Source organism: Lagopus leucura, unplaced genomic scaffold, assembly GCF_019238085.1.
Source record: "Lagopus leucura isolate 7727_CA_CO unplaced genomic scaffold, USGS_WTPT01 259-7_obj-0_obj, whole genome shotgun sequence".
In the NCBI taxonomy this organism is placed as follows: Eukaryota; Metazoa; Chordata; class Aves; order Galliformes; family Phasianidae; genus Lagopus; species Lagopus leucura.
This window is the reverse complement of record NW_024963536.1, coordinates 7,399-33,547: the sequence shown is the minus strand read 5'-3', so window position 1 is coordinate 33,547 and position 26,149 is coordinate 7,399. Positions and strand designations below refer to the sequence as shown.

Sequence of the window (26,149 nt, the reverse complement as noted above, 5' to 3'; positions counted from 1 at the left end):
CATGGGCTGGTAAGGGCGGGGGGGGGGGGCACAGTTATATAAGAGAGATCTGCCCCCACTCCCCTCATCCTCTCACCCGCATCCCACAGCGATGGGCTGTGCCTCAGTTTCCCCAGTTCCCAAAGGGTTGCTGTCCCCATCCTCGGGCCAGAAGGGGACAAACGGAGGGGCACAGCCCCATGGACAGTCCAATGCTCTAGGGCTGATCCAGGCCCTGTGGAGGGGGGGGGTTCTGGTACCCTGCACTCAAACCACTGCCAGAGCAACAGAGCCAAGCTGCGCCTTTTATTGCAATACAAAGAAATTCACATCTGTACAAAACAACACAACGCTGCTGTGTCTCCCAGCCCCTGCCCCGGGGGGGGCTCAGCACACCTCATCCTCGCTCCCTTCTCTCTGCCCGGGACACCGCACCGCGGCTGCGCCCCGTCCCCACCGGCCTCTGCCGCCCACCGCAGGGTGAGCGCCCACCCCCACGTCCCCCCACTTTCCTCCATCATCTTCGGGGGCTGCGGTGAGCAGTGGAGCTCAAGACCCCCCCCTCCGCCGCCCCCCGATCTCATCCCGTGCCCCGAGCCCCCCCACCCCACTGCCTTCAGCCCCTCTGGGCTTCGTGGGAGAGCGAACGAGAGAGGGTCCGTCGGAGCCCCGGCTTGGATCCGCGCAGGTCTGGGGGGGGCGAAGAGGGGCAGCGGGAGGGTGCGGGCGTAAGGCAGGAGGTGCTGGGCCAGGGGCTGCCCCAGGACGCCGACCCTCAGCACGCCCCACGGTGAGCGCTGCGTCAGCACCCGCGTCTCGCCGCGCTGCTCCAGCGACTCGCGGCGCTGCCGGTCCACCTCCCTCCGGCACCACCTGCACACGGGGAGCTCGTGGGGCGGCTGCAGAGATCCCCGTCCCACCCAGCCCCATGGGAGCTCTTGGAGACCCCCGTAGCTTCCCAAACCCTCGAGCGCCGTTGGAGACCCTTCTGTCCCATCCCACCTCACGGGGACCCGCTGACATCCCCGTGCTCCCCACTGATATTTCAGAACCCCCACCGTTCTCTATTCACCATCACGAAGACCTTTGGAACCTCCCCCCCAACCCAGGAGCTCCACAACCATATGGGAAGCTCAGAGACCCCCACCCGCAACCCCGTCACTGCGCAGACACCACCTGGCTCCACGAGACCCCCAGTTCCCCACGGGGACCCCCACAGCTCCACAGGGACCCCAACTCGTCACACCTCCACCCGGCCTCCTCCATCCCCATGCAAACCCCCATAGCAACCCCAAAGATCCTCTCACGGGGAACCCGTGGCTCCCCCCAGGAGCTCCCCCACGATCAGATCTCCCTCAGCCCCAACGCCCTACGGGGACCCCGAGCTCCCAGACCCCCAGCGGTGCCGCTCACCCCTCCTCAGGCCGGGTGCTGAGCTCCAGGTCCAACCACTCAGCACTGAAGGACTCTCGGCGCCCCACGTCCTCCTCCTGCACACGGCAGCCCAGGCGGGCACTGCAGAGCAGCCCCCCGCTGCGTCCCACCGTGCTCGGCCCCCACATCCTCACAGCGCTCCCAGCGGTGGCTTCTGCTGCCCCGCTGCCGCCCTCCCCGCTTTTATGGCCCCACAGAGGCTATTTTGGGACGTGTCACTGGCACCGAGGGGACAGCAGGGTGCCAAGGGGCGAGCAGCAGGAGGTGGCATTGAGGGACATGTGCGTCACCTCGTGTGCGCCCGCCACGCTCAGCCCCGTGTGCCCCATGACGTGTCCCCAATGGGATGTGCCCCCCCCCCGGGAATTTGATGGACCCAAGAGGTGACAAAGGCTCTGTGGCTGACTGTCACCAGCACGGTGTCTGCGCCACCCGGCGCTGCTCCACATCAAACCCAGCTCTACGTCTGTAGGACCACCGGGGTGCCATCCTGGTGCGGTGCCCCCGCGCCCCCGCCCCAGGGGGCGGGCCCAGGGGGAGGGCCGGGGGGGGGGCACTGCTCTGCAGCCCCTTCCGTGGAACCGAGGGGCCACTGGGACTCCTGGGCACAACTGGAGGCCTTTGGGACACACAGCCAGACCTTGTGTGGGGGATGGAAGGATGCTGCGTGGCCCAGCAGGGCAGGGGACGGTGACCCCCGTGGCCAGTGGGCCTGCAGGAGCCCTGGGCGCATTCCTTTTGCCTGCCCCCCACCCCCCACCCCAGGCAGACACTCCTCCCGCTTTTATTCGATCGAGTTACAAAGGGCACGAGGAAAGCAGCGGGCTGCAAATAGTGCAAGGCTCTTTATTTTGACAGATGCCAGCCGGAGGTGCCCCCCAGTACCAACAGAAGCACCAGGACGGGCACTGATAGAGGTGCAGAGACCCCAGGTCCAGCCCTTGGGGGGTTCCACAGGCGCTCCCCCCCCCCTCAGGGCTGCCGTTGTGGGCACCCACACAGGGGCAGCTCCACGCTGCTTCCCATGACAGAGCAGAACGTGGCAGCAGTGCAAGCAGCACCAAGCTGCGCTCGCCCCCACAGCCCCTGGGGAAGGCGGAAGGCTCTGATCCCACAGCCTGCAGGGCTGCACGCTGAGCTCAGGAGCATCCCACAGGATGCAGCGCCCCGAGGGTCCCCACAGCAGCCCCCCATGCAGGGGAAGGTGCCCACGAGCCACACAGGAGCCGTGCTTTGTCCCCGTGTGTGAGTGGCAGGTGACAGAACTGCGTGCTCACCCTGCCTGGCTTTCTCCTCCGAATCCCTCACCCTCGGCACAGCAGCCTGGGGGTGCCAACGAGCCCCCAGACTCAATGTGGAGGGAGACCAAGCACGGGGCAGATCCCAGCTGCAGGGCAGAGCAGGACAGGGGTTTGGCACACACCACACGGCAGCTCCAGGGCTCCGGTTGGGCGGGGAAGGAGAGGAGCAGCCCCTCCTGCGTGCCCACATCCAGTCCAGCAGGGCAGAGCACGGCGCTCAGGGCTTGCTGCAGAGCTCCCCGACCCGCTGCCGCAGGTGGAAGGCAAACTCAAACATGGTGGCTGCCAGGCTCTGGTGGATGAGGTACCGGGGCAGGCGACCCTGCGAGGAGAGCAGAGGAAACAGAACACGAGTGAGGGTGGCAGCACAGCAACCCAGAGGGAGTGGAAAGGCCCTGCAGGACCCCCGCTCTGGGCGCCCAGAAGGTGTGGGGACGGGGCTGCACACCGCGGCAGGGAGCTGCTGCTGCTCTCAGGGAGTTCTGGGATCTGGGGGAGGAACTGAAGCACGTTTTGATTTCCCTAAAAAGCCCTGCACGACTCAACCCGCGCCGCCTCGGCCCGAGCTCCATTATCTGCTAAGAAAATCAGCCCAGGATCTGCGGGGGAAGGCAGCAGCACCGGGCTGGGAAGGGGGCAGGTACTGAGGTGCAGAGAAGGAGGAAGGGGCCACGTCCCCCTGCCCAGGGCACAGGAAAAGCCCCGTGGATGTGGGGAAGGGCTCCCTCAGCCCCCACTGCGGGGCTTTTCCCCTCCGCCCTTTGGGGCTGGCACTGCACCCAGCTGAGGAGCGGGGGCCATTTTGGGCAGCTCTCCAAACTGAGCTGGGGGGCAAAGTGCCAGCACAGACACAAACACACACACACAAACACACACACGTGTGCAACCCTTGCCCTTCGCTGGAGGAAGGGATGAGCCACCAGCTATAAATACGCCGTCAGGGCCAAAGGAAATACCAAGGCAGCACCAACGAGGGCTGTGAGCAGCAGCAGAGCCCTTCAGGAAGATGGTGGAAGCATTATTAATAGCTCGGCTGCTCTGGCATTTCTTCCAGCAGCAGCAGGAGAGCACTCCGCGTCCTGGGAAGCACAGAGCGGGGACCTCCCCTTTCCCAGCTCAGTTGTGCAAAATGGAGCCGATTTCCCTCCAGCCCAGCTCACTACAGAGGGAAGGAGGAGGCGGAGGAGAGATTTGCACGAAGGAGAAGCAGCTCCAGCACCAACCCTGTGCCGAGCAGAAGCCAGGGGCAGCGGGCCGGGAGCAGCCGTGCCACGTCCCAGCCAAGGAGCCGCCAAGAGGATCGTTTGCACGCTGCCTTTCCAGAGCCCAATGCTGCACGGCAGCCGAGCTGCTCCGTGGGAGGGGAGGGCTGTAGGAGGGGAGGGGGCCGCGCCGCGCAGCGCCGATGAATGGAGCCTTTGTGCTCGCTGCTGCAGCGCCGTTTCCACACCAACCTCGGCGCAGGAAGAAAACAGGGCAGCGCCCCCCCTTTCCCCCCCGGCTCCCTGCCTGCTGCCTTTGTCCCGGCCACCAGCAAGGACTCTGCGTGCAGCTCCACAAATAGCTCCGGATTTGGGTCACGGCGCGGGGCTGAAGCGCTGCTCTCCGCGTGCGGCCGCAGCTCCGCGGGGGTCTGCGTTTGTGCCGAGGTGTCTGGGAGCAAATGATTCATCCCTGCTGTAGGTTCCTGGGAGCAGCACGCAGCCAGGCAACGCTTCCCTGTCCAACTAAGGTTGGATGAAATCACCTCTTCCCAGTCCCCGCACAGAGGTGAAGCCCCGTAACCAAGATCTGTCAGGTAAGGAAGGGTTTCCCAGATCTACACCGGGGAAACTTGAGGGGGAAAGAGGGAGATTTTCAGGTGGTGATCAGGTCCTGTCTGCAAAACTCAGGTCCCACTACTGCAGCCTCCAAGAGCAGCTCAGAGCCGTGCCCAGGGGAGGCTCGCAGCAGGACAGCAGCCCCTGCACTGCCCAGGTCCTCAGCCCCGTCCTGCCCTAGGCAGAGCTTTAGAAGCACACTGATGAGCTCTGCTGGGGTTGGGACACGGCCACAATGCTCACACATCAGTGCTTTACCTTCAGGTCCGTGTTTAGGATCCAGATAAAAGTGCAGACCCGGGGGTTGCTGGGGCACTTCAATACGACGAATCCTCCAGGTCCGTTCTCACCCCTTCGGGGGAAACAACAGCACCAAATCAATCTGGGAAAGCTGTGGAGCCACCCCCCAAAGCCCTGCTCGCACTGCACCGACCCCATGTTGGCTCCTGCAGCCACAGCCCCTCACCTGACAGCAGCCCAGCGGGGCACCAGCAGATGCTCAGAGCATCCAGGAAGGAACCTGGCCGACTATGGGCACAAATGCAATCTGCCCAGCAGTTTCCCCACAGCAGCAGTGCTGAGGCTGCCTCCAGACCTCCGGCTTGGCCGACGCTGGCACTGCTTTGCTGGGAGGCTGCAGAGACACAGCACTGCAGAATTGGTTGCAAACAAGTGGGAAGCACCCAGGGAGGCCCCACGGTCAGGCTGAGCTCAGCGCACCGCCGCGTCTCTGCAGCCTTCCTACACCATCTGAGCGCCTCAGACACGAGAGCTGTGCTCGCACACGCAGCCCAAATACAGATTTCCCTTCCCTGCTCAGGAACATGCACTGTTTTTGCTGCATACATTTGTTAACAGATTTTTTTTTTTTTCTAGGCCCCCGAAGTCCCCAGCTCTTAAATAGACTGAGGCAGCTATAACGTCTCCGAGTTAAAATGTCAATTACTTTAACCAGATTATTAGGAAAAACAAAGTCAGCGCGTGAAGCGGCACAGCTGGGCCCCAGGCAGCAGCACAGGCAGTAACAAGGAACCTCGTGTGATGAGACCAGCCCTGCTGAGATCCATCAGCAGCTGTGTGGAACCAGCCCTGTGCAAAGGTAGAGGCCGGGACCCCCCTGGTGCTCTGGAAGCTGTCCCACCCCAGCGCAGCTCACTGCACCCCCAGGAACGTCCCTCGGTGCCTGCAGGCTTTAGAGTCAGTAAGCGAGTGGCTTACGAGAAGCAAAAGGCATCCGAGAGGCTCACAGAAAGACGTGGGCAGCTGCTCACTGCCCCTCCGAAACGGCAGCTGGCCCTGTTTGGGAATTGGCTGCTATACAAACAGGATGCAGGAGGGGTTGGGGTTTGGGCTGTTACTGTCGGCACCTCCGCTCCCCAGAGCGGGGCTGGGAAACGCCCGAGCAGCACAGAGCGTTTCCTTAACAAAGGGAGAAGAACAAGGGAAGCAAGGTTTGGTTCCACAAATAGATCAGCTTCCTGCAAACGGTGCCAGGAAGACAGCAGGGTTCTCATTTCAGTGGCTCTCTGCCCTATGCTTAAGCAAGGCACGTGTCAGATGCCAGCTCAAAAATAAATAAATAAATAACAGAATCTGCCTCTTACCTGACGTACTTGGAGAGTGGAGGCTTCAGGCTGTGCGTGGTCGACATCCCTGAGGAAATGTACCTGTCTCTTCTCCTCTCGATCCGCCGCACGTTCACAAAGTCCCTGAGCAAAGAAAGGGCAACGGCAGCTTTGAGATGTGCGTGAGACTTGGAAGGAGCAGATCACGTGCCTGGGGCTGCTGGGAAAGGCTGTGGCAGAGGTATGTCAACATATGGCCAAAACACAGGCAGCACGGTTAGCAGGGAGACAGAGGGAGCGACCGGGACAGATTCTGAGCTCTGAGACTCCTGCCACAGCGTCTGTAAGGCACTCGAGGGACTCCCTGCCTTGGGGACGTCACCCAGCCCTGCTGGCTCTCACTGAGCTCAGGAGCTTCTCTCAGTGTTTTACAGGTGTTCAGAGGCTCAGTACGAAGCAGTGAAAGAAACTGACCTGGGGGAAACGACGCCGCCTGCAGCCCCGGCTGCTACATCATATGAAACGATCGTGTTGTCTTCAACCCGCTGCAGGATCTGGGAGAAAGGAAAGGAAACTCTTCAGCCTGCGCCTGCAGCTGCCAACAGCTGGGCACTGCAGCCCCTCACAGCTGGGAGCACATAGAGCAGCTCTGGGGGCAGGAGATGAGCTGTGGCAGCGCACACAGGTTTGTCTGCTGGCCCAGGGCTGCCCCTCCTTCCTGGGGGGAGCACAGGCGTCCCCATCGGATCCCCGCCACGCCGGCAGCGCCAAACGGCGCCGAGCAGAAGCAGGCTTGGCTCAGGCACTGGCCCAGCTCCCTGCCCACCTCGTGGGCTTTTGGATGGGCACAGCCATGCAGCTGGCCGCCGCAGAGCATTCGGATCGTACGGCTGAGCGGCGGAGATTTAACGCCTCGGTGATTCTGATCCAGCTCAGCTCCAGTAGGGCCTGGGCACCGCTGACAGCCGGCGTTGGGCTGGGAAGCTGCAGCTCTCCGCTTCAAGGAGCTCCTGTGATTAAGCCATCTTTGTCCGGCACGCTCACCTGGCAAGCTGCCACCGTTCTGTTCCACAGGATCATCTTCTCGGGCTGCAGAATAACCTCCTGGTAAACCGTTTCAGCAGAGCACTGCAGGAAAGCCTGAGGACAGACAGAGCAGTCAGCCGGTCCCTCGCTCCGCTTGGGGGTGATTATCTTTTCTAAGGAGCGCAGAGCAGATCAGAAAGAACAACTGGGAGGAAGCAGGAGGACAGCGGTGAGGCCGCACAGCCAACGTTGCTTCCTGCTGCCAAAGAGGGAGAAGGGCAGGCGTGGGGATCAGAATGGGATCAGCAGTCACTGAGCTGCTGCCTGCTGGGAGGGGGGACAAGCATCCATCTGCACCACAGCCACACAGGCAGAGCGATCTCAGGCCCCTCTGCCCTCACCCTGCCTTCTCAGCAACTCTGCTGCACATGCAATTGCTTTGGAAAGCCACCAGAAAGATTCCCACAACTCCAGCACAGCTAACATTCATTTCTCCACATCCCCGTGGGACTGGGGACCTTCGGAAGCAAACGGTTAACACAGCAGAGCGGGACCATCCTCACCAACACAGAACTGCTCCTCCAGCAGCTCTGCCAGCGAGGCAGCATATGCACTGGAACAAAGAAAAGCCACCGCAGCACCGATGCTTCATTAAAGCATGGTTTGCAGCCAAGCTGCTCCAGCGAGGGCACCGAGCGCCGCGCTTCCGAGCAGCTCTTCTCAATGCCAGGCAGCAGCAGACGCACGCTCAGCCCTGGTCTTGCTGGCAATTAGTTGCAATTAGCCTCCTTGGTCAGATTAGTCCTAGATGCTGGGGTTGGAAGCGAGTCTTGCAGTCACCTGCTCCCACTTCCACCAGCAAAGACTGGGGCCCAGCATATTTGCCGGGGAGTTTGTCTGCCAGCCAAGGGGTTTTCCTGGAGAGATTCCCTACAGCGTGCAGAGCAGTTCATCTGTCTCAAGCAAAGAGTGCTCTGCAGGCTGACCTGTGCTGCCAGGGCCAGGAGAGAGCGTGAAAGCCGAGCCGCGGCTCCAAGCAGAGCAGCGATTTCTGTATGTATCACACAGGCTAAGGAAGCAAAACAGGAAGGCTCTTACCTTTAAAATAAAGGTCTTGCCATGGAAAGGTATTTCAAACGTGTAAACGACATCACCGAAGTCCTGCGCAAGAAACAAGGAAGTTTCATTTATGCTGGCAAAGTAACAAGAACTGCTTCTACCCAAGGTGAAGCCTGATGTCTCTGGGCCCTGCAGGAGCTCGCCCGCTCCAGGACCATTTCCTAGGGCCATTCTTGGCCCCAAACTGCTCCTGCTCCCCCACGCCAGGCAGCCCCAGCACAGAACGGCACTGAGCCCATTTCAGATGCCCATGCACAAATTTCCATAAACAAAACAACATCCAGAGAAGCAGCAGTGATGAGACAGGAAAAGAATCCAACCCTTGCCAGCCTGCAAACTCAGTTTCAAGGTCAAATTCTCTTTGTAGCAAGCTACCAACACCACCGTATGAGAGAGGGGTTAGTTTGCCAGCACTGCTGTTGTTACCTACATCTGAGAAGAGACTCCCTGGAGGGGTTAGGGATGGACAGATGATAACCTTTCATCATTAGCCCTGTGTTAAACTCTGATTAGTCTATTTAAATCCATCCCCCTTTGGATAAAGAAAACAATCTGCCCAGCTAGTTTGGCATCAAACAATGGATCACTTGACAGGGGAATTTTAAACACCAGATGAGAGTGCAGTTTGCAGGACTCTCACCTCAAGTGCATTGCAAGCCCACAAGTAGGAAACAAGGTTGATTTCGGGGGGGACAAAGGCACTAGCACTTTCACACCCCTCTACAGAGACAGAAAGGAGCCTTAGCTACCCCAGAAAACCCTGCTGTAACTTGAGGAAAAATGCATGTCAGAGCTGCTGATACACATCCCTCTGTCCACAACGGCCCTGTCCTGAGGAGGGGGATTGCACACAGCTCTGGGCTGTGCCCCACACGCTCCTGCTCCAAGACTGGCTGCAGCCCAAGCAGCCAGAGCCTCCCCAGAGCTGCTGTGCTCCTAAAAGCACGATGCTCTGCAGCCCTCACCCCCCCAGAGGTGAGCTGTCCCCCCCCTGCCCGCCTGCCATTGAGAGGGAGGAGCCGTGGGCTCTCTCCCATCAAACGGGAAGGCAATTAAACGTCTAATTAAATAAGGGGGGATTTTACATTTAACTGAGCTGGAATGGATTCCTAATTCAATCAGGTAATTGTAACGCTTGTTAATTTTTCATGTTGCAAGGAGGTTTCAAAAGCCTCATTTGTCCTCCAGTTTTTGCTAAGCCATCCGTGCTCTTTGCCAGCGCTGCCCAGCACTGGGCTGTGGGGGACACTTGCATTGTTCTTCTCAAACTTCCAGTTCTCCTCCTGGGCAAGGATTTGGTCCACAACTTCCATAGCTTCTTTGCCCTGTCGGACGTATTCTTTCTCCTAGGAGAGAAGGGAACATTTCACTAGAAGGGTTTGCAGAAAGCCCAACATGTGTGTGTGTCTATGTGTGTGTGTGTGTGTGTATGTGTGTGTATGTGTGTGCAAGGTTTGCTGCCCTGCTCCCAGGGCTGGCAGAGGGAGGTGGGCTGCCTCCCATCACCACACAGCACCAATCTCTTAAATTCAGGGCACAGAGGCCTCATTTTGGAGCCTGAAGTCATGCTTCCTGCCCTGGCTTGCATCCACACACCAGCTGCGCCCACCAGCAACTCTCTTGCCTTAGCGCAAGGGTTTCCAGCAGGCAAAGGGCTGCGAGGTGCACAGAGCTTCCTTCTGTGAAAGTGCCAAAACCGGAGCTGAACAGCAGCAGAACCACTTGGAAAGCAGCACAGAGAAGCCTGTGCCCAGCCAGACTTCAGGGAGGTGAAGCACCGCCCCGCTCGCTAGAATTCAGTGAGGATGGTCAAGGCTGAGCCCTTCTGGCACGTGATACAGGATCAGGGAAGGGGGGAGAGGCAGAGCCGGAGCCACGTTCCTGGGGGAGGCTGCAGGGGAAAGCTGGCTGCTGCTGTGTCACTGAGAACCCCTCGTGCTGCAGCCGCGATGCCAGCGCTCCCAGGAGCCATGCGGGCAGGCAGAGCACTTCAGCAAACATCCCCAGGCAAAGGGCCTCGACACGAGGGACAGGACTGCCTGTCTCTATTTACCTGAGCTGTCAACGCCTTCCTTCCCGGACCTTCCTCATCCGACTCGTTGTCCGACCCTTGGGTGCAACACACAATTAAAGCACAGGTAACAAAGAGCCCATTTGTACACCTGCCCCTGACCTTGCAACGGATCAAACGCTGCTGCTAGCAGGGGGTGTGAGCCCAGCACAGCCCAGCTCCTGTCTCCCCCAGCACAGAGATTGCTGCCAGGTGCTGCTCTGCTCCCAGCCAGGCTGTGGGCACTGAGCGTTGCCCTGGGTGTCAGCAACACTGGGACAACTGCTCTGGCTGATGCCTGCTGGCTGCTGAGCAGGGATGGTGCCACAGCCAGCACAAGGCAGCAGCACTCTGCCAGCTCCGACCCTCACCTGTTCTCAGCGATTCACCCCCATGCCTTCGTAGTGAGGGCAGCGTTTAACCACAAGCACTTTAATTGCAGCTTAAGAGCATTTAACCCCAAGACCACAAAATGCTCTCGTTTCCCACCGAGCCAAAGCCAGGCTGAGCATGATCCTGCTCCTCCACGGCACCACGGCAGCGGGGCAGCAGCGTGGGGCAAGGAAAGGTTCTGCAACACCCGTTTTTGGAGGCCTTGCTGCCTCTGCCAAGAGCTGGGCTAACGAGACACAGCTCAGACAGAGGGCAGTAAGAGGGGCAAGGAGCTCCCAGAGGAACGTGGGATGGGAGCAGAGGATGTTACCTGCAAAGGACTCCGGCGGGGAGTAGAACTGCCCATCGGAAAGGGCTCCAGGGTACAGCAGGGGCCCCCGGGCAGCTGCAGCCTGGGCTGCCAGGTACCCTGCAAAGCAGAGCAGGTTTCACATGCAAAGTCCTAAACAAGGGGGCTGAGGCCCCATCCTGCCCTCCCCTCTCCAGCCTCCCAACCACTTTCTGCCAGACACAGCTGCTCTGCCCGCACTGACACCAGCCAGCCCACAAGCTTTTCAGCTCCTATTGCCTCATCTTTTGTTGGAGACATTTTATCTGCACGGAGATCAATGGGCTCTTTTGCCTGTCAAATCCAAAGGCGATTAAGCATCTAATTAAATAAGAGCTTCCCCTGGAAGCAATTTGGAACCCGAGCCTAATCCAATAGAGGCATTAAACACTTGATCATTTTTCATCTTAAAGCCTTCTTGCAAGACCCAAACATCCTCTGGTGCTTTCCAGTCATTCAGTGCATTTCTGATCCGGCCTCACTTGACAAATACTTCTCAGTTTATGGGCCATTTCCCAGTTCTCTTTCGTCAGAGAAGCCTGGGAGAACAACTGAGCCCTCGTGCTGTAACAGCACTGCTTTACATTACAGCTGCGTTACGCAGAGCGAGCAGCCAGTCCCTAGAAGGACCCTTGGAAGGGACAGGTGCCACACGCAGTCATTCATGAAGCATTAGGTCACAGAGATTCAGTCCCAGTTTAATCTGACCTCGGTGACCAGAGACTGTGAAATCTCACACGCAGCAACCTGCGCTGCAGCCCCATTGCAGATCTTTGCATCGTTCCTCTCCAAAAGTCTCCAGCCCAGATCTGAAGATGGATCTCACAATCTGGAGAGTCCCACCACCCGCCTGGCATTTGTCCCACTGTTCCAAAACATTTTCACTGATGTGGAGGTGAGCTCTGTTTCCAACACGTCTGGCTTCGGTATCCAGACACTGGAGAATCTGGCACGTTTTTCTCTTCTCAAATTAAAAGATGCTTTTCATAATCTGGTATATTCTTCCCTTGAAGGGACTCATAACTGTAACAGAATTGAATCAGCCACTTCCCGTCGCAGCCAGCCTGGAGATCACTTCTCCATAAATGTCATCTCTGCCAAGGTGCTGCCAAAGCAGCAGAAAAGCCAGGCCTGGTGGCCTGCTCTGCTGGCTCCTGCCAGAGGAGCAGAATACTTACATCGTTCCTCTTCTGCTTCCTGAGTGAGGACTTTAAAATCCAGGAACCAAGTCTCTAACCAAGCAATGACAAACGAGACGATGGGAAGCAAGTAGCCAAACGCCCCTTTGGTGAGAAGCTGTGTGGGGAAAAGCAAAAAGTCACAGGGAGTTCACAGAAAATGGCAAACAGCAGCGAGCAGCAATCACAAAGCAATCCCCTGTGAGCCCACGGGAACCAACCTCGGAGAGGATGACCTTCACAATCAGGAAGGCACTGGATATCAACGTGGTGACCTGGAAAATAAAATCACGTATCTCAGATCTCGGCAAACTCCAAGCAGAGGCTCAAAGTGAAAACAGGAAAACGAAAACGGCCCTTCTTACCGCTATGACCCACCAGTGGCGCAGCCTCACAACCGCGTAGGCCAGCAGCAACACAAAAAATCGGAAGAAAGCCAAGACCTTTCAAAACAAAAAGCCATTGATATCGATGGTGTCCTTGTCCCCCTGCCAGGTGCTGGAAGGACGCAGCCCCCCCCGGGACCTCACCACCTACAGAGCCAGGAGGGGTCAGCAGTGCAGCAGGGGGGGCTGCGAGCTGCCCGAGTGCTGGGCCAGGAGCAGCAGGGATGTGGGAGACCCCCAGCTGCCCTCCCCAGCAGCCCCACAGCCAGGCTGAGCTCCGAGCTATAAGCCCCACTGGCAGCAGGCTGGGATACTCACAAATATGTCAAAGAAAGAGGTCTTGAAATTGTAATCGAAGATTTCATTCTTCAGGTTCTTCTGAATGCCATCCTTGGTCTGAAGAGGAGACAGGAAATGAGAAAGCCATTGAGTGCACTGATAAGAAACTAATGACAGAAAGAACCCGGCCAAGCGGTGTCCAGAGGCTGCTGCTGGGTCAGGTTATGCATTAAGCATACAAATGCACACTGCAGGATCCTCTGCTGGCACAGGACCACGGGAAGATGCAGCAGCACATTTCTGCTTCACACTGAAGGCAGCCAGGGCTGCAGCAGCACACCAGTACATTAAGCATTCTGCGTGGGGCTTCCTCACATGGAAAAGCTGCTGTTTGGCTCAGCGTATCCCATGGCAGCACATCACCACCCTAAAGCCCTCTGTCTCCTGCAGCCTACAGGACAGCACCTCCCCCTTTGTGCCCATCCCTTCATCATGAGATTCCGGGGACAGACTTCAGCTGCACAGGAGGAAACACGGGGCAGGTGAAAAGCCCCAGGAAGCCCTTCTGGACACCCAAAAGATCTGTCTTGGTGCATGGCAGGAGAGAGGTCCGAAGGCCAGAAACATGTAGAGACACAAGGAAAGCCTGAAGAGGCAAAAGCAGGGTTCTGCAGGATTGTAAGAGGGCGTGGAAAAATCTGAAAGAGCTCTCTTATCTCACCCCTAAAAAACGTGGGGCTTGACAGCCTCGATGCTTTTGACACCATAAATCCTGTTCTCAGGAGCTTGGAATCGCTGTTTATGAGGAAGTGGATGGCTCAGGTAACTGGAACAAATGCTTCACCTTTAGGCTATTGGTTTGAACACAGCCCAGCTGGCCTGGAAGCTGGTATATGCTGACAGCTGTTTGATGATCTGTGAGAAACAAGTTGGTGGATCTCAGGCCAGTTCTTGGCAGGCTGGTGCCCTGGCACCCTCTCGTCAGCCAGTCCAAGGACAGACGAGGCAGCCATTGGGAAGTGGGCCCTCTAGGTCAGGGCTGCTGCTTAACAGTCAGGGAGGGGAGGGGGTGAGCAGTTCTGCACTGCTGCCTTAGATTTGAGGCTGCAGGGCTCGCACCAGCTTCAATGAGCAGCCACCAAGCAAATCCTGAACTGAAAGGGACCCACAGAGCCTCTTCCAACAGCACTGCTCTGCTAGGAGATGTTAGAAGGGGAACTGAACTGAATGAAGCTTTGAATTACAGTTTTTGGGAGGTGTTTCAGTTTAAATATGAGCAAGTGAGAAGAGCCGACTGAGGCACCTCTTTGTCTCTGAGAGCAGCAAGCTTGCAGAATGACAGTTTGCAGGAGACAGACATTTAACAAGGGCCAATTTGCTCAGCTTATCTCGCAGCAAAGGAAACCATTTGATAAAAAAAGCATTAGTCACGATATAAACTCATTGCTCTTCATAACTAGGCAAATAAGTCGTCCTAATAGCCTTAAATATGCAGCATCTCGGCTCGGGGCCTAAATATCACCAGTTAGTCACTCATTAATGGCTACCTGCACGACCTACGCTCAGAATTACCCTGACGACCGCGCTGCCAGAGCATTTCCCCAGGGCTGCAGGTTGGGATTTGCAGAAAAGCTCTCTCTGGAGAGAACCAAAGAGGGAGCAGGAGGCTGGGGTCCAGGGCACCATCGGCATCGCAGGAATGCTGCCCCAGAGCTGCCGTGCTGCCACAAGGCTGTGGGGGTCACTGCAGCCTCTTGGCAGAGCGGGGTGACGGAGCTGCTGGCCGAGGCAATCCGTTACGTGCAGACACTGCAGGAGATAAGCTGGGCACAGATAAGAGCTGCTAAGTGAGCGCAGGATCCAGTGCTGATAAACAAAGGCCAGACACCGGAGGGCGGCCTGCAGAAGCAGCGGGGTCTATCTGATCATCTTGCCTTTCCAATCAGGCTGTTCTGTGCGAGGACATGGAGTACCTGTAACCTGAAACCCATTCCCCACGCGGCCAAACGAGTTGGGACCGGTGGAGGGGGAAAAAATAAATAAACGTAGCCCAGGGAACAACTTTGACCTGACGAGATTGAAGTAAATAAACGAGATTTCCTCATTGGTTGCAACTGTTGACAGAAAAAGCAAACGCAGCGCCCTGTGCTGGCACGAAGCCTCTGCAGAGGGGACAGAAACCGCCGGCTCCTTTGTGGCAGAGCTGCACCTCGGTTCACAGGAGCAGAGATTAGCAGCAGAGCTCCGGGTCCAAAGCTCAAAGCCCTTTTTGTCTGTGCCCTGTGCCAGCTGGGCGGCGCGAGGAAGGTCTGCGCTGCCCTCCTCGCCCTCCGAGGCTTCCAGAACAGGGCACTCAGCAAAGCTGGCAGCTGCTTGGCACAGGCAGAGAGCAGCTTCTCTTTAAGAGGGCAGGAGAGAAATTTGGCCGACGGCTCCCCCTCCCAATCCCACAGCCACAGATCTCATTACACCACAACACCCAGCACTGCATGCGTGGCGTTAATGACCCCGGGCAGCCGCAGCGGGGCCGCTCACAGGAAATGAACTGGACTTCAGCTAGCACTGACTGCACACTGATTGCTCAGCCACTGCAAGTCAGAGAACGCTGGGAAGAGCAAACAAAGACTTGGCCTGAGACTTCTGAAACGCAGCAATTAGCGCAGAGGAAGCCGAGTTTACAAAAGCACGACTTAAGAAGGGAAAGACTCCACACCTTTGTTTTTCCCAACTTACATTCAGTTCGATTATCCACAACAAAGAGATGAAGAGCAGATCGAAGGTGACAAAGAGACAGAAGGTCCTCCTCACATCCGAGATGGCTTTCCTCTTCTCTGGAGAGAAGTAGCAGTACGGGGAGAAGCCCTGGCTCTGGGAAAGCGAGGTGCTGATGGACGCGATGGCTGGGAGGCTCCGTTCCAGGTCGTGCTGCAGGTCTGTCGGCTTGCTCATCCTTGGCCCAAGCAACTTGGGGCCTATGTCAGTCAGGGCCACATCTGCAGAGCCACAACATCACCTATGGAGAGACAACACGGGAAGCCTGGGGGAGCGATGCCACAGCCTTACGCCCGGGGGTGTCACCCTCCTGTTCTCTGCAGTGCTGTCAGCTGCAGGCAGGCAAGCACAGAAAGGAAACGTGCACATGATGCCTTTCCTCCAGGCACGCAACCCTGTTAGCAGCTCAGCTGGATGCTGTCTGTTTTACACCGTTCCTACTGGAAAAGGCTAACACCATGTCATGGTCTCACAGTTTCCCACTGCTATCCCACATTATGTCACAGAAACCAGGCTGAACCGTGACGCGCAGCCTTTTAGGTCAGCACAAAGCACATCAGAGCTCACCCAGGGCTTGCATCCCACCCCCTGCACCAGCACAGGGACCCCCATCTCTTCTGCCCACGGCAGGGAGGCAGAAACCGGCCACCAACAGCCCCATGGCTCAGCTTTATGGCAGGGATCAGCCACCATCAGCGCTGGTCCTGGCAGTGCTGGGTGTGCAGCCACCACGTGAGCGGGTCGGGGTGCCGAGGCTGACGCCTGTTTTCAGGCAGCCGTGCCAGCCATTGTGTGAAAACGTTTCCCTTCCGTCAGCAGAGCACAAGGAGGCTGCTGTGCTAACGAAGCTGAGCGCACGCCTGAGACAAACAGGGAGAAAGGTGCCAAAGCAGGGGGCCGCCGTGCCCAGATTTTCACCCCACTGTGATCCACAGCTACTGCACCAGGACAAACTCATGCTCTCCAAAATACTCACGTTCAGAGATTTTTGGTCTCCAAACAACTGCATTTTACTGGATTAGCTGCTGCCCCAGCACCTCTGCTTCCTCTGGAACCCAGAGTCAGACCCGTTTTATTACAGCAAGTCTCACTCAAAACCAGGAGGCTGCAGTCAGAGCTGCCTGAGGGAAAAAGCCCCAGGACCGTGCCCAGAACCACAGGAAGAGGCAGCCACCACACGCTGGGACAACGGCAGGAGCTGCCCCACACTGCTGCAACCACAACCCTGGGAGTGCAAGCAGCTTCTGAGCTGCAGCCCTTGGGGAGGGAGAGAAGGAAGGAGGGAGGGAGGGAGGGAGGGAACCGGGGCTGTCAGGTCCCCACCAGCTGCTCCCTGCAGCCCTGCAGAAGGAGCTGAGGATTTGTCACTTCAGATCAACCACGGCCAGCGCGGCCCTTCGCTGCCACGAGTCAGGGGCCCATCTCAAACTGAGAAAAGTTCCAGACATCTGTGAGTGCTAAATAATAGATCGCCTGCCTGCCGCCTTCTCTGTGGCAGAGCGTCACCGCTCTCCACACAAACAGCACTTTGCACTTAAGCAGCCCCGGCAACTTCAGAGCGCTTTAGGCTCACCCTGGGAGATGCTCAGCCCCGCTCCCCACGGTGGCAGGGACATCCCTGGCTCTCCTTGGCCTAAAGCCATCGCTTATTCAGCCCCAGCTTTCCAGGAGAGAGCTGACGCCTGTCCTGAAGCCAGCACAGAGATCTGGGCAGGAAGCGGTGAGAAGGGTTTTACCTTGAGAGTAAAACAGAGGCGCTGCAGTACAGAAACACTGAAAACACCAGAATATTTCCTGCTCAGATGGGGTTGTTCCACCACAGGGCAGGAAGGACAGCGAGCAGAGGCTGCTCTGAGCGTGCTAAATGTGCCTCTTCCCAGGTGCCAGATGAATTACTGAGCATTCAGTGCCACGATGCACAGCAGCAACACTGCACTGGGGACCTGCTGGGGTTCCAAAAGCTCTGGAGACACAGTCATGTTCCTTTCCTGGAGAAAAAGCCAAAAGCAACATGGGACCTATCCCTGGAAAGGCTGCAGCAGCCCCCTCACAGCCCGCAGCCTCTCCCTCTTCCATTCCTGCCTTTTAGATTCAAATCACAAGCTTCTCATTAGCACACGTTTGCATGCTAATGACATGTCTTACAGTAAGAAGCCTTTCCATCTTGTGACACCGCTTCTCCTTTCCTCCCGCGCCCCCAACTTCCTATTAATGTGCTTTTCTCAGCTCACATGACGACTTCAACAGCTAATTCTCATGTCACCTCTTTTGATAGTGACAGCCTTTGCACCAAACTCTGCACTGAAGATGAGATACCTGGAAAGTGCGGGAGGGCTGCTTTAAAGCCACCAGGTGTTTCACCAGCTGCTGACACGTGTCTGAGTGCCCAAAGGGAAGAGATGCACTGACAACAAGTGCCCTTCTGTGAGCTGCCCACACTCCCTGTGCTGTGCTGTCCCTCACCCGGTCAGCCCCACGCCATCCCCTGCAGCCCCAGCTCAGCTGCTCTGTTTGTGAACAGGGCTCTCAAAGCACAGTAAGACCTCGCAAGGTCTGCATCCCCCTGCCAGCTGCACCGGCCCCAGGGCCTCCCCTCCTCTGCACACACAAGCTCAGTGCAGCCTGCATAAGGAATATCAGGGAGAGCTCCGGTCCTCAAGAGCAGCTCAAGATCCCACCCCCAAGCTGGCAGCTTTCCTCATGCAGAGCCTGGGGGCCAGCGTGATCGCTGTGCAATTAGCCTCTGGTTTCAGTAAGGCCCATCAGAGGCTCAGGATCACAATGCAGAAACGAGAAAGCCCACAGGTTTTGCACAAAGAGCAGAAATAAAACTTCTCCATGGGTCCAGTGAGTGACCTCAGAAGCTGCCGGGTGGCAGCACGTGACAAGGGGCAGCAGCTGCTGCCCAGCCCAGGCACCACAGGGCACGGCGCCGGGCAGTTACCGGTACCACAGCTGCTTCCTGAGGGGCAGCACAGGCAGATCGCGGCCCCGCAGCCCCGAGCTTTCAAATCACCGCTTTGTGAGCGGAGCTCCCCCAATCCCGGCCCGGCGCTACGGGGATCCCGTGGGAAAGGAGCTGAGCTCCCACCGCACCGCCACGGCCAGCCCGCAGCCGGTACCGGGGCCTGGGGCGGCTCCGGGATGTCGGTGAAGGCCTCGGGGGCCCGGCAGCAAAACGCCGTGGGGCAGCAGCACCCACCGGGACGGCCCCGCTGCCGCCTCGGGAGGCGGCGCTGCGCAGCACCGCGGAGGCAAGGCAAGGAACGTCCAGGCGGTCCCGGAGACCCAGGAACGGGAGCCCCGCAGCCGCCCCGCAGCGAAGGCCCCGGCGCTCTGCTCCGGCCCCGAACCCGCCCCCAGGACGGCTCCGCTCCGCCGAGCTCCTGGTACCAACCTCGTCCCGGACCGCCCGGTACCTGCCGACAGCCGACAGCCGCCACCGCTTCCAGGCCTCGCCGGAAGTACTCCCCCAGAGCAAGCCACTTCCGGCCCCGCCGCCACCTCTGACCCCGGAAGTAAAACTCCGAGCTGCGCCGGCGCCGGTCATGGCGGACTGCGGGGGCGTGGGGAGCGGAGCAGAGCCGAGCCGGCAGGAGAAGCGGCACAGGGAGCGGCTCCGCGGGGCTGAGCGGCTCCATCCCGCTGTGTGCGCGGGGAGCACGCAGAGCCCATCGCGGCGCTGCCTCACGGTTCCCGCCCTCAGCCGCCCCTCAGCTCCCCGCTGCCCCCCGAGCACGGGCACACCGCTCTGTACAGCCGTTTATTGGGGCGCAGCTCGGGCGTTGCTGCATGCAGGGGGCGCGGGGCGGGCCCCGGCCTTGGGACCCCAGCCTCACCGCCGGCCCCCACGGTGTGGAAGCGGTGTGGGGCCGCGGTCCCGCCAACCGGGCCGGGAGCCATGCGGGGGCACGCGCGAAGCGCAGGCTCCGAGCGGGGCCGGGGGCTGCGAGCGAAGCTGCGGTGATGCGGGGCAGGCCGTGGGGGTCCCGGCCGGGCCGCGGTCCGGCTAGCTGTTGCCCAGCGGGACTGGGGAACGGCGGCGCTCCGTGCCTGTCAGGCCCACGTGCCGCCGCTCCTCGCTGTGCTCTGCGGTGACGACGGGGTCAGGCGGGGGTCCTGCTGCCATCTAAGGGAGCAGGGATCCCCCGCACCCCGTACCGCTGCCGTCCTCCGGCTCCTCCTCGTCGCCTTCGCCCCCCTCGGGGTCCTCGGGGTCTTCGGGGATGTCGGACACCGTCAGCGCCTTCAGGTCCTCACTGCGCTCAGCGATGCCTCCCGCAAAGGACACCTTCTGCCCCCCTGGGGGATGAGGGAGAGACAGTGGCCAACCATGGGATGGGGCGGCCACTGTGCTGCCTGCATCAGGGTCATGGGAATGGCAGCAGTCCTGAACCCCCACAGTGTCCCCATCCCCACGGTGGCCCCATCCCTGTTTCCATTCCCACAAAGTCTCCATCTCCAGTGTCATTCTCCCCACAGGGTTCCTGAGGTGGCCCCATCCATCACCTCGTCCTCAGAGGGATCCCATCACCACAGTGTCCCCAACCTTGCAATTTCCCTGGCCCCATCCCAGCAATATCCCCATCCTCAGAGTCCCCATCCATGCAGTGTAACAAACAGAGTGGAACCATCCCTGGCCCATTCCCACTCCAGTCTCCACAGTGTTCCCAACCCCTCTGTTCCCCTCCCTGTGCTGTCCCCATTACCTTTCCTCTTGTGTGCCTTGGTGGCAGGGAAGACGCTCCGCTCGGCTCTGGCCTGGCTCCCCAGGGCTTCTTAGAAGGGCAGAGATGAGCCGGGGCAGAGGAGGCATGCCTCCCCCCCCCCGAGAGACAACAGGGCCAGAGGAACCGGCTGGCATCAGCATGGCTCCGGGACATGGCAGGGGACACTGCAGCCATGTTCCGCCAGGGCAGCTGCCAGCACTCAGTCCCACGTCCTGACGTCCCCCAGGCTGCTGCAGCCTTTGTCCCCATGTCACCATCCCTCTTACCAGGCTCAAGGGCGCTGTCTGGGTCGCAGGTGCGGATCAGCTCAGGGTCCCCATCATCGGGCTCTCCATCAGAGCTGTCCCCTCCAGCCAGGCCGCTCTCCAGGTGGGACTGCACGATGCGCTGCACCGCTGTGGGGCACCGGCATCAGCCCCCGCTCTGGCACTGGGAGCACTGGGAAGCACTGGGAAGCACTGGGAGAGGCACGGGGGTGTGGCGTGCCCAGGTCCCCCAGCCCACTGCTCTGCACCCACCCCACATGCCCTCCTTCCCTCCATTTCCCCATCCAGATAACAGCAGCTTGGGGGCTCAGCCAGCTCCGGGAGCTGCCCAAAAAGTCCCCTGGGGAGGACCTGGCCTTTGGGGACGGTACCTTTGAGCGAGGGTGGTGTGTAGGCACACGGGTTGGTCCTCTTTGGTTTCAGCAGGCAGCCCTCGCCGGAGGCTCGCTGCAGGACAGAGCAACCAGGCAGCATTGGGGACAGGAACACAGCCACTCCCGCATCGGGGACACCAGTGACCCCACAAGGACGAGGTGTCACGATGGGGATCTTACTGTGGGGATCTAGGGAGGAGCCCCCCGGGACTGTGGCACTTTGGTGAGTGTCCCACAATGGGGACTGTGGGATGAGACCCCTGAGATTGGGACCCTTTAAGGACACCCTGCAACGGGGACCTGATGTTGAGCCCCCATAGGGAGACCTCTGTAACGGAGACCCCCAACGTAGCGTCCCTGTGATGGGAGCACTGCACTGGAGACCGGGGGGTCGGTGGTGAGGACCTGAGCTCCACAGCCTGACCCCAGTCCCCGTTCTCATGTCCCCGTCCCCGCGGCGCCGTGCATCCGTCCCCAGGGCCAGCAGAAGGCAGGGAAGCGATAAGCACTGGGACGGGGCAGGGCTGCAGCACCACGATAACGCTGTGGTGACTGTGCTATGGGGGGGGGGGGGGGCCGGGGCGCGCCCGGGGGGCTCAGGGATGGGCTGGGAGCTGTTGTAGGGACAGAGGTGCACGGAACCCACTCACCTGGTAGGGCAGGGACTCGTCCTCTACATCCGCAGCGCCAGGAGAGAATGGGTGGGTAGGACGGGTGCTGGAGCTGCAGCCCCTGCCCTGTCCCTGCCCCCCCATCCCGTGTGTGACCCCCAGCTGCCCCCCACCCCCCCGTCACCGTGTCTCATCCCTGACATCCCATAGCAGATGTGGCACCACATCCCATCCTTGCCACTGAGGTCCCATCCCTGCCATCGTGTCCCATTCCTGCCACAACATCCCATGCACAGACACCTGTCCCACCTCCACCCCCACGTCCCATTCCTGCCACCCCACCTGTGGCACCCTGTCACATTCCAGCTGCTTTGTCCCATCCCAGCCCACACCTCCCATCCCTTGAGCAGCTGCCTCTACCCCCAGGGCCACCCGATGTCCCCTCCCATCCCCAACCTGGTACCAGTCCGTGTCCTGGCTCACCTGGGGATGAGTGCTCGGAGAGCTGGAACAGCATGGCAGGCGTGGGCCTCCGCCGGCGGATCTGAGGCACAGCAATGTCACTCAGTCCCCTGTCCCCAACCCAGTGCCCCAGGCCTGAGCCCCATCGTGTCCCCATCCCATGGGCTGCTCAGTAGGACAGGGCTGGGGACAGGTGCAGTGCCCCACGGAGGGGCCGTGTCCCCATCTCAGGGTCCCTGTGCTGTCCTCTACCTCTCCCAGCCCCTCACAGCCCCCAGCCCCACACAGCCGTGGGTCCAGGGTGCACAGGAGCCAAGTCCTGGGGGTGTTCCCTCATCTGGGCACAGCCTGCACAGTCCCTTGTCTTGTCCCATCCTGTTCTTGTCCATTCCTGCCTGCTCTGTCCCAGCCATTCCCTTCTGTCCCATTCCTGTCCTGCCCTATCCCCACACACAACTCCTGCACAAATCCGCTGCTGGCACAGAACCTCGGAGCACTTTGTCCTGTCCCTGTGTCTCCCTGTCCCATCCCCTACCCTGTCCCTTCCTCTCTGTACCCCCATCCCCTCCCTCTGGTCTCCTCCATCCCTCATTCTATCCCCCCAGTCCTCCACGTCCCTCTCTCCCTGTCCCATCCCTTCCCTCCCGTCCCACGCTGTCCCCGTCCTGTCCCCTGCACAGCTCTCCTCCACCTCGGGGCACCCATGGGACACCACTGGCACTCTCACCACCCCCACCCCACGGTCCCTCACTACCCGGGGTCAGCAGGAACACGGTGCCATGCTGGGGACCCCTTTGTGACCCCGCTGTCACCCTGCGCTCACCATCTCCACGGCGCGGGGGTCCAGCTGGCTGGGGGGTGCCGGCACCGAGAATTGGATCTTTTTGCGGTCCTTGGGGTCCATGGCTGCAGGGTCTGCGCTGCTGCCCGGTGCCACACGGAGTTCGGCAGCGCCCGGGCTGAGCACGGTGAGGACTGAGCGGCGGGAGGTGGAGAAGGCAGAGCCGCGAGGAGGAGGAGGAGGAGGAGGAAGGAGAGGGAGGGAGGACACGGCTCCTACCAGCGCGCTGCATTATTCATCCCCCGGGCAGGGGGGCTGAGGCCATGGATAATGAGCCCTCGGGGAGCCAGGGAGGGGGGCTCGAGCCTGCCGGGCCCCTTAACCCGTTCCCCACCGGGGGGGGGGGGGGCGACCGCAGTGGCTGCGTGGAACGGGACAGGGCTGTGTGTGGCTGTGGGCATCCAAGCGCCTGGAGCTTCAGTTTCTCTGCAAACTGGAGGGCAGAGTGGGCAGCCTGGCTGGGTGGAACACTGAGGGGTGCAGCTTTGGGGGCTGCCCCATGGCACGGGGACTCCTACTATGGGACAGGGTCTGCCTGGAGGACGTGGTCAGCCCCATAGGGAGCATCTGTGGGGGTGGATCCCGTGGGCGCATGAGGACACAGCATCCTGAAATGTCCCATTGCCTGTGTGCTGAGGGTCCCCACCACCACGAGCCGTGGACCAGGGATGTCGCAGAACCAGAACACGGTGCTGTCACAGGATCACAGCTCTGGATCTCTGTGGTTTTCTCCATGGAAAATTCCCCCAAACCCAAACTCCTCTCCTGGAAGAACAGAAGACTCCAAAGCCACTTATCTGCGGTTCCACCGCTCATAAAATCCAGGTGACTTTGGTCGGGGCACGGGCTCGGGGACGCATCCACCCCTGGCTCGGCTCCAGCCCCCAGCCGTGTCCCCGCCCTTCCCGTGCTCCTTGCACGATGCTACACGAGCCGCGCTGCGCTCCCAGCCCCGTGTGGAAACGGCCGGTGCCGGCTGGATGTCACACACGGGACAGAAGGGCCGGGCGGTGCCGAGTGCGTGGAGGAAACCGAAGCAAGGAAAGGGGGGAGGGGGGGGGTGCCGGGCTCTGCCTTCTTATCTCCCGGTGTTCCAACGGCCACGAGTGGCTGCGGGCCAGGAGCTGTGGCTCCAGCAACATATTTACCCCTGTGGCACGGGGCCATGGAACAGCCGCCCGGCACTGCGCGGCACAGCGCGGCCTCATGCGCACCACGTGCGGCCCGGTGCAAGAGCAGCTACGGGCTGCCGACACGGGCACAGCCCCGGGGGGTGCTGTACTGAGGGGGGGGGTTAAGCCGGGATCCCTTGGCCACCCTGTGCCAAACCCTGAGCATCCTCCCTGTCCCCATCCTGCTCCCCAGTGTGGGACCCGTGGTTGTTATGGCAACAACAGGTTCCCGGGCTCCTTCCCGCTGCCGTTCCCTCTCCTCCCGCGCACGAAGGCGCAGTGTGAGGGGGTGGCCGGGTCCCCTCCCCGCTCTGCAGCACTGCGAGCACCCACAGCCCCAATAACAGCTCTGGGAGCGGCCCCCACCTGCTGCCATTCTGTCGCTGTGGGCACAGCTGGGACGGGTACCGGGTCACAGCGATGGGGTTGGAACGTGGCGCTGCAGCCACTGCCCCATTGCATGCTTCTACGTACAGCCACACTGCAAAATGGCAATGGTGTGGACCTGTTCTTTGTGGTGTCAATATTGGCTGAGCCCTGCAGCACCCTTGGCTGCTCCGGAGCAGTGCCGTGCCGTGCCGTGCCGTGCCGTGCCATGCCGTGCCGTGCCGTGGGGGCTGCAGCTCCGTGCAGCAGCAAATCCTCCTGCAGAGAAAGTAAAAATAGCAGCAGGGTGCGGGAGGCAGCGCTCACCCCCCACCTGCCAGCACTGGGAGGAATGGGAGCTTCGGTGCCACTATGGGGACAGCGCGGCCACAGGGACGGGCACTGTGGGGATGGAGAGATGTGGGGACGCGGGGTGGTGGTGGGATCCTATGGGGGAATGGGGCGCTGCAGGGACAGGGTGCGGGAGGGGTGCGGTGTTGTGGGGTGGGGATGCGTAGGGCTGGAACACGGTGGGGACGTAGCATCCTGGGGACGGGGAATCGTGGGGACAGGTCAGAGCGAGGATGGAGCATGGCGGGGCCGCGCACGTGGGAGGTGCACAGGAGGATGGCAGGACTCGGTCCGAAAGGTGAGTGCCGGGTGGGAGGGGGCTGGGCAGCGGTGTGGGCGGGGCCAAGGATGGGGCGGGGTTTGGGGGGGGGTCAGTGGGTGCCTCCGTGCCCCCCGTGCCCCCCATCCCGGGGAACCCTTTTGTTCCATCCATGGCAATCCTCCCTGCCCGGGCTGTTGGGGGTCCTGCAGAAAGTGGGGTTTTGGGGGGGGGGCACTTTTGGGGTCCGCCCCCCTCCTACTTTTCCTCCCAACCCCCTCACCATCCCCGCAAAGTGCAGCGGGGGCGGCGGGCGGGGGCCGAGCGCTCCCTGGGGTGCAGAGGAGGTGCGGGAGTGGGAACACGCGTGGGAGCGCGCGGGGGAGCAGTGGGGAGGGGGAGGGGGGGGGGGGGGGGTCGAGGGGGCCTTAACCCCTTTTGTGCTGGGAGCCGCCCTCCGGGAGAAGCCACAGGGAGAAAGAGGGGTCGGGGTCTGCTGCCCATTCCTTCCCCCTAAATGGTGCTGCACTGGGAGTCGCGCCCTCCTCACACCCCAGCATCCCTCCGTGTGCTGTGGGGAAACTGAGGCACAGAGCAGCGCTGGAAGGACGGTGGAGCTGCAACCCGCCCACCCCCTCCCGCCCCATACACCACGGGGGGCTTTGCCCTCAAGGGCTGGGGGCTCTCACCCATTTCCCTTCAAACCCAGGGGGCTCCAGGGAAGGCGCGGGGCGGGGTCGCGTCCCCATGTCCCCATCAGGACGCCGGGTGGGGGGAATGGAGAAGAAGGGCACGACCCCGGTCCCTGCACGTCGGGGGCTCCCAACGCCGTGTCGCCAGGAGGTGGGCAGGAGCCCCGTTCCCGTGTCCCGGTGCCACCGGCGCTGCTGCGCTCGGCCGGCAGGTGTCAGCCCCGGCGCGGTGGCACGGCGGGGCCCGGGGGTGGGGAAGCGAAAAGGCACCGGAGCGGCTCTCCTGGTCCTCCCGGGGGCTGCGGGCATCGGGTCAGCACCGTGGAGGACGCACCGCACCGGGCACGCGGAGCCGGGCTCATCCTGCCCTGGAGGCTGCGAGGTTAAATGGGTGG

The 26,149-nt window shown here is 60.6% G+C and overlaps 4 protein-coding genes across 7 annotated transcripts; all 4 read right to left on the bottom strand.

The window, feature by feature from the left end:
* Positions 1-517: 517 nt before the first annotated feature.
* On the bottom strand, positions 518-1,589 carry LOC122191203 (titin-cap). The gene is given in 3 exon segments (XM_042891424.1): positions 518-676; positions 678-852; positions 1,393-1,589. Coding segments are annotated over 3 exon segments (405 nt in total). The 5' UTR covers positions 1,542-1,589; the 3' UTR covers positions 518-595.
* A 650-nt stretch (positions 1,590-2,239) lies between these two features.
* On the bottom strand, positions 2,240-19,178 carry STARD3 (StAR related lipid transfer domain containing 3). 2 transcript variants are annotated; one of them, XM_042891404.1, is made up of 15 exons: positions 19,028-19,178; positions 15,592-15,871; positions 12,898-12,975; positions 12,559-12,636; positions 12,415-12,468; positions 12,194-12,311; positions 10,998-11,096; positions 10,298-10,353; positions 9,498-9,590; positions 8,224-8,286; positions 7,144-7,239; positions 6,574-6,653; positions 6,139-6,243; positions 4,793-4,886; positions 2,240-3,036 (listed from the first exon to the last, which is right to left on the bottom strand). In XM_042891404.1, exons 2-15 carry the CDS (start codon positions 15,805-15,807, stop codon positions 2,932-2,934), a joined length of 1,335 nt encoding a protein of 444 aa, XP_042747338.1. In that variant the 5' UTR covers positions 15,808-15,871; positions 19,028-19,178; the 3' UTR covers positions 2,240-2,931. The 2 variants fall into 2 exon arrangements, with proteins under 2 accessions (XP_042747338.1, XP_042747339.1); XM_042891405.1 differs by having other exon boundaries at positions 19,050-19,178.
* A 202-nt stretch (positions 19,179-19,380) lies between these two features.
* Positions 19,381-23,180, bottom strand: PPP1R1B (protein phosphatase 1 regulatory inhibitor subunit 1B). Of its 3 annotated transcripts, none has more exons than XM_042891408.1 (8): positions 22,897-23,180; positions 22,095-22,155; positions 21,651-21,679; positions 20,998-21,073; positions 20,627-20,755; positions 20,340-20,408; positions 19,792-19,932; positions 19,381-19,719 (listed from the first exon to the last, which is right to left on the bottom strand). In XM_042891408.1, exons 1-8 carry the CDS (start codon positions 22,975-22,977, stop codon positions 19,640-19,642), a joined length of 666 nt encoding a protein of 221 aa, XP_042747342.1. In that variant the 5' UTR covers positions 22,978-23,180; the 3' UTR covers positions 19,381-19,639. The 3 variants fall into 3 exon arrangements, with proteins under 3 accessions (XP_042747342.1, XP_042747343.1, XP_042747344.1); XM_042891409.1 differs by having other exon boundaries at positions 20,340-20,405; XM_042891410.1 differs by having other exon boundaries at positions 21,651-21,673.
* A 128-nt stretch (positions 23,181-23,308) lies between these two features.
* Positions 23,309-25,893, bottom strand: LOC122191192. Its single transcript, XM_042891407.1, has 3 exons — positions 25,752-25,893; positions 24,453-24,731; positions 23,309-23,679 (listed from the first exon to the last, which is right to left on the bottom strand). The coding sequence occupies exons 1-3, from the start codon at positions 25,809-25,811 to the stop codon at positions 23,332-23,334; spliced, it is 687 nt and encodes a 228-aa protein (XP_042747341.1). The 5' UTR covers positions 25,812-25,893; the 3' UTR covers positions 23,309-23,331.
* Between the last annotated feature and the right edge of the window lie 256 nt (positions 25,894-26,149).

What these genes read in the sequence shown, in the direction of transcription:
- STARD3 (XM_042891404.1), bottom strand. Translation starts at nt 15,807, where the DNA reads ATGAGCAAGCCGACAGACCTGCAGCACGACCTGGAACGGAGCCTCCCA. An exon ending in CCTCTTTCTTTGACATATTT is followed by an intron (nt 12,637 to 12,897) that starts GTGAGTATCCCA and finishes TTGTTTTGAAAG; the next exon opens with GTCTTGGCTTTCTTCCGATT. An exon ending in GGAAGTTTGAGAAGAACAAT is followed by an intron (nt 8,287 to 9,497) that starts GCAAGTGTCCCC and finishes TTTCTTGCGCAG; the next exon opens with GACTTCGGTGATGTCGTTTA.
- PPP1R1B (XM_042891408.1), bottom strand. Translation starts at nt 22,977, where the DNA reads ATGGACCCCAAGGACCGCAAAAAGATCCAATTCTCGGTGCCGGCACCC. An exon ending in ACGAGTCCCTGCCCTACCAG is followed by an intron (nt 21,074 to 21,650) that starts GTGAGTGGGTTC and finishes TCTGTCCTGCAG; the next exon opens with CGAGCCTCCGGCGAGGGCTG. An exon ending in CAAGGCACACAAGAGGAAAG is followed by an intron (nt 19,933 to 20,339) that starts GTAATGGGGACA and finishes CTCATCCCCCAG; the next exon opens with GGGGGCAGAAGGTGTCCTTT.
- LOC122191192 (XM_042891407.1), bottom strand. Translation starts at nt 25,811, where the DNA reads ATGGGGACGCGACCCCGCCCCGCGCCTTCCCTGGAGCCCCCTGGGTTT. An exon ending in CTGGGTTTGAAGGGAAATGG is followed by an intron (nt 24,732 to 25,751) that starts GTGAGAGCCCCC and finishes CTTTCTCTGCAG; the next exon opens with GAGGATTTGCTGCTGCACGG. An exon ending in CAGCGACAGAATGGCAGCAG is followed by an intron (nt 23,680 to 24,452) that starts GTGGGGGCCGCT and finishes CTGTTCTTCCAG; the next exon opens with GAGAGGAGTTTGGGTTTGGG.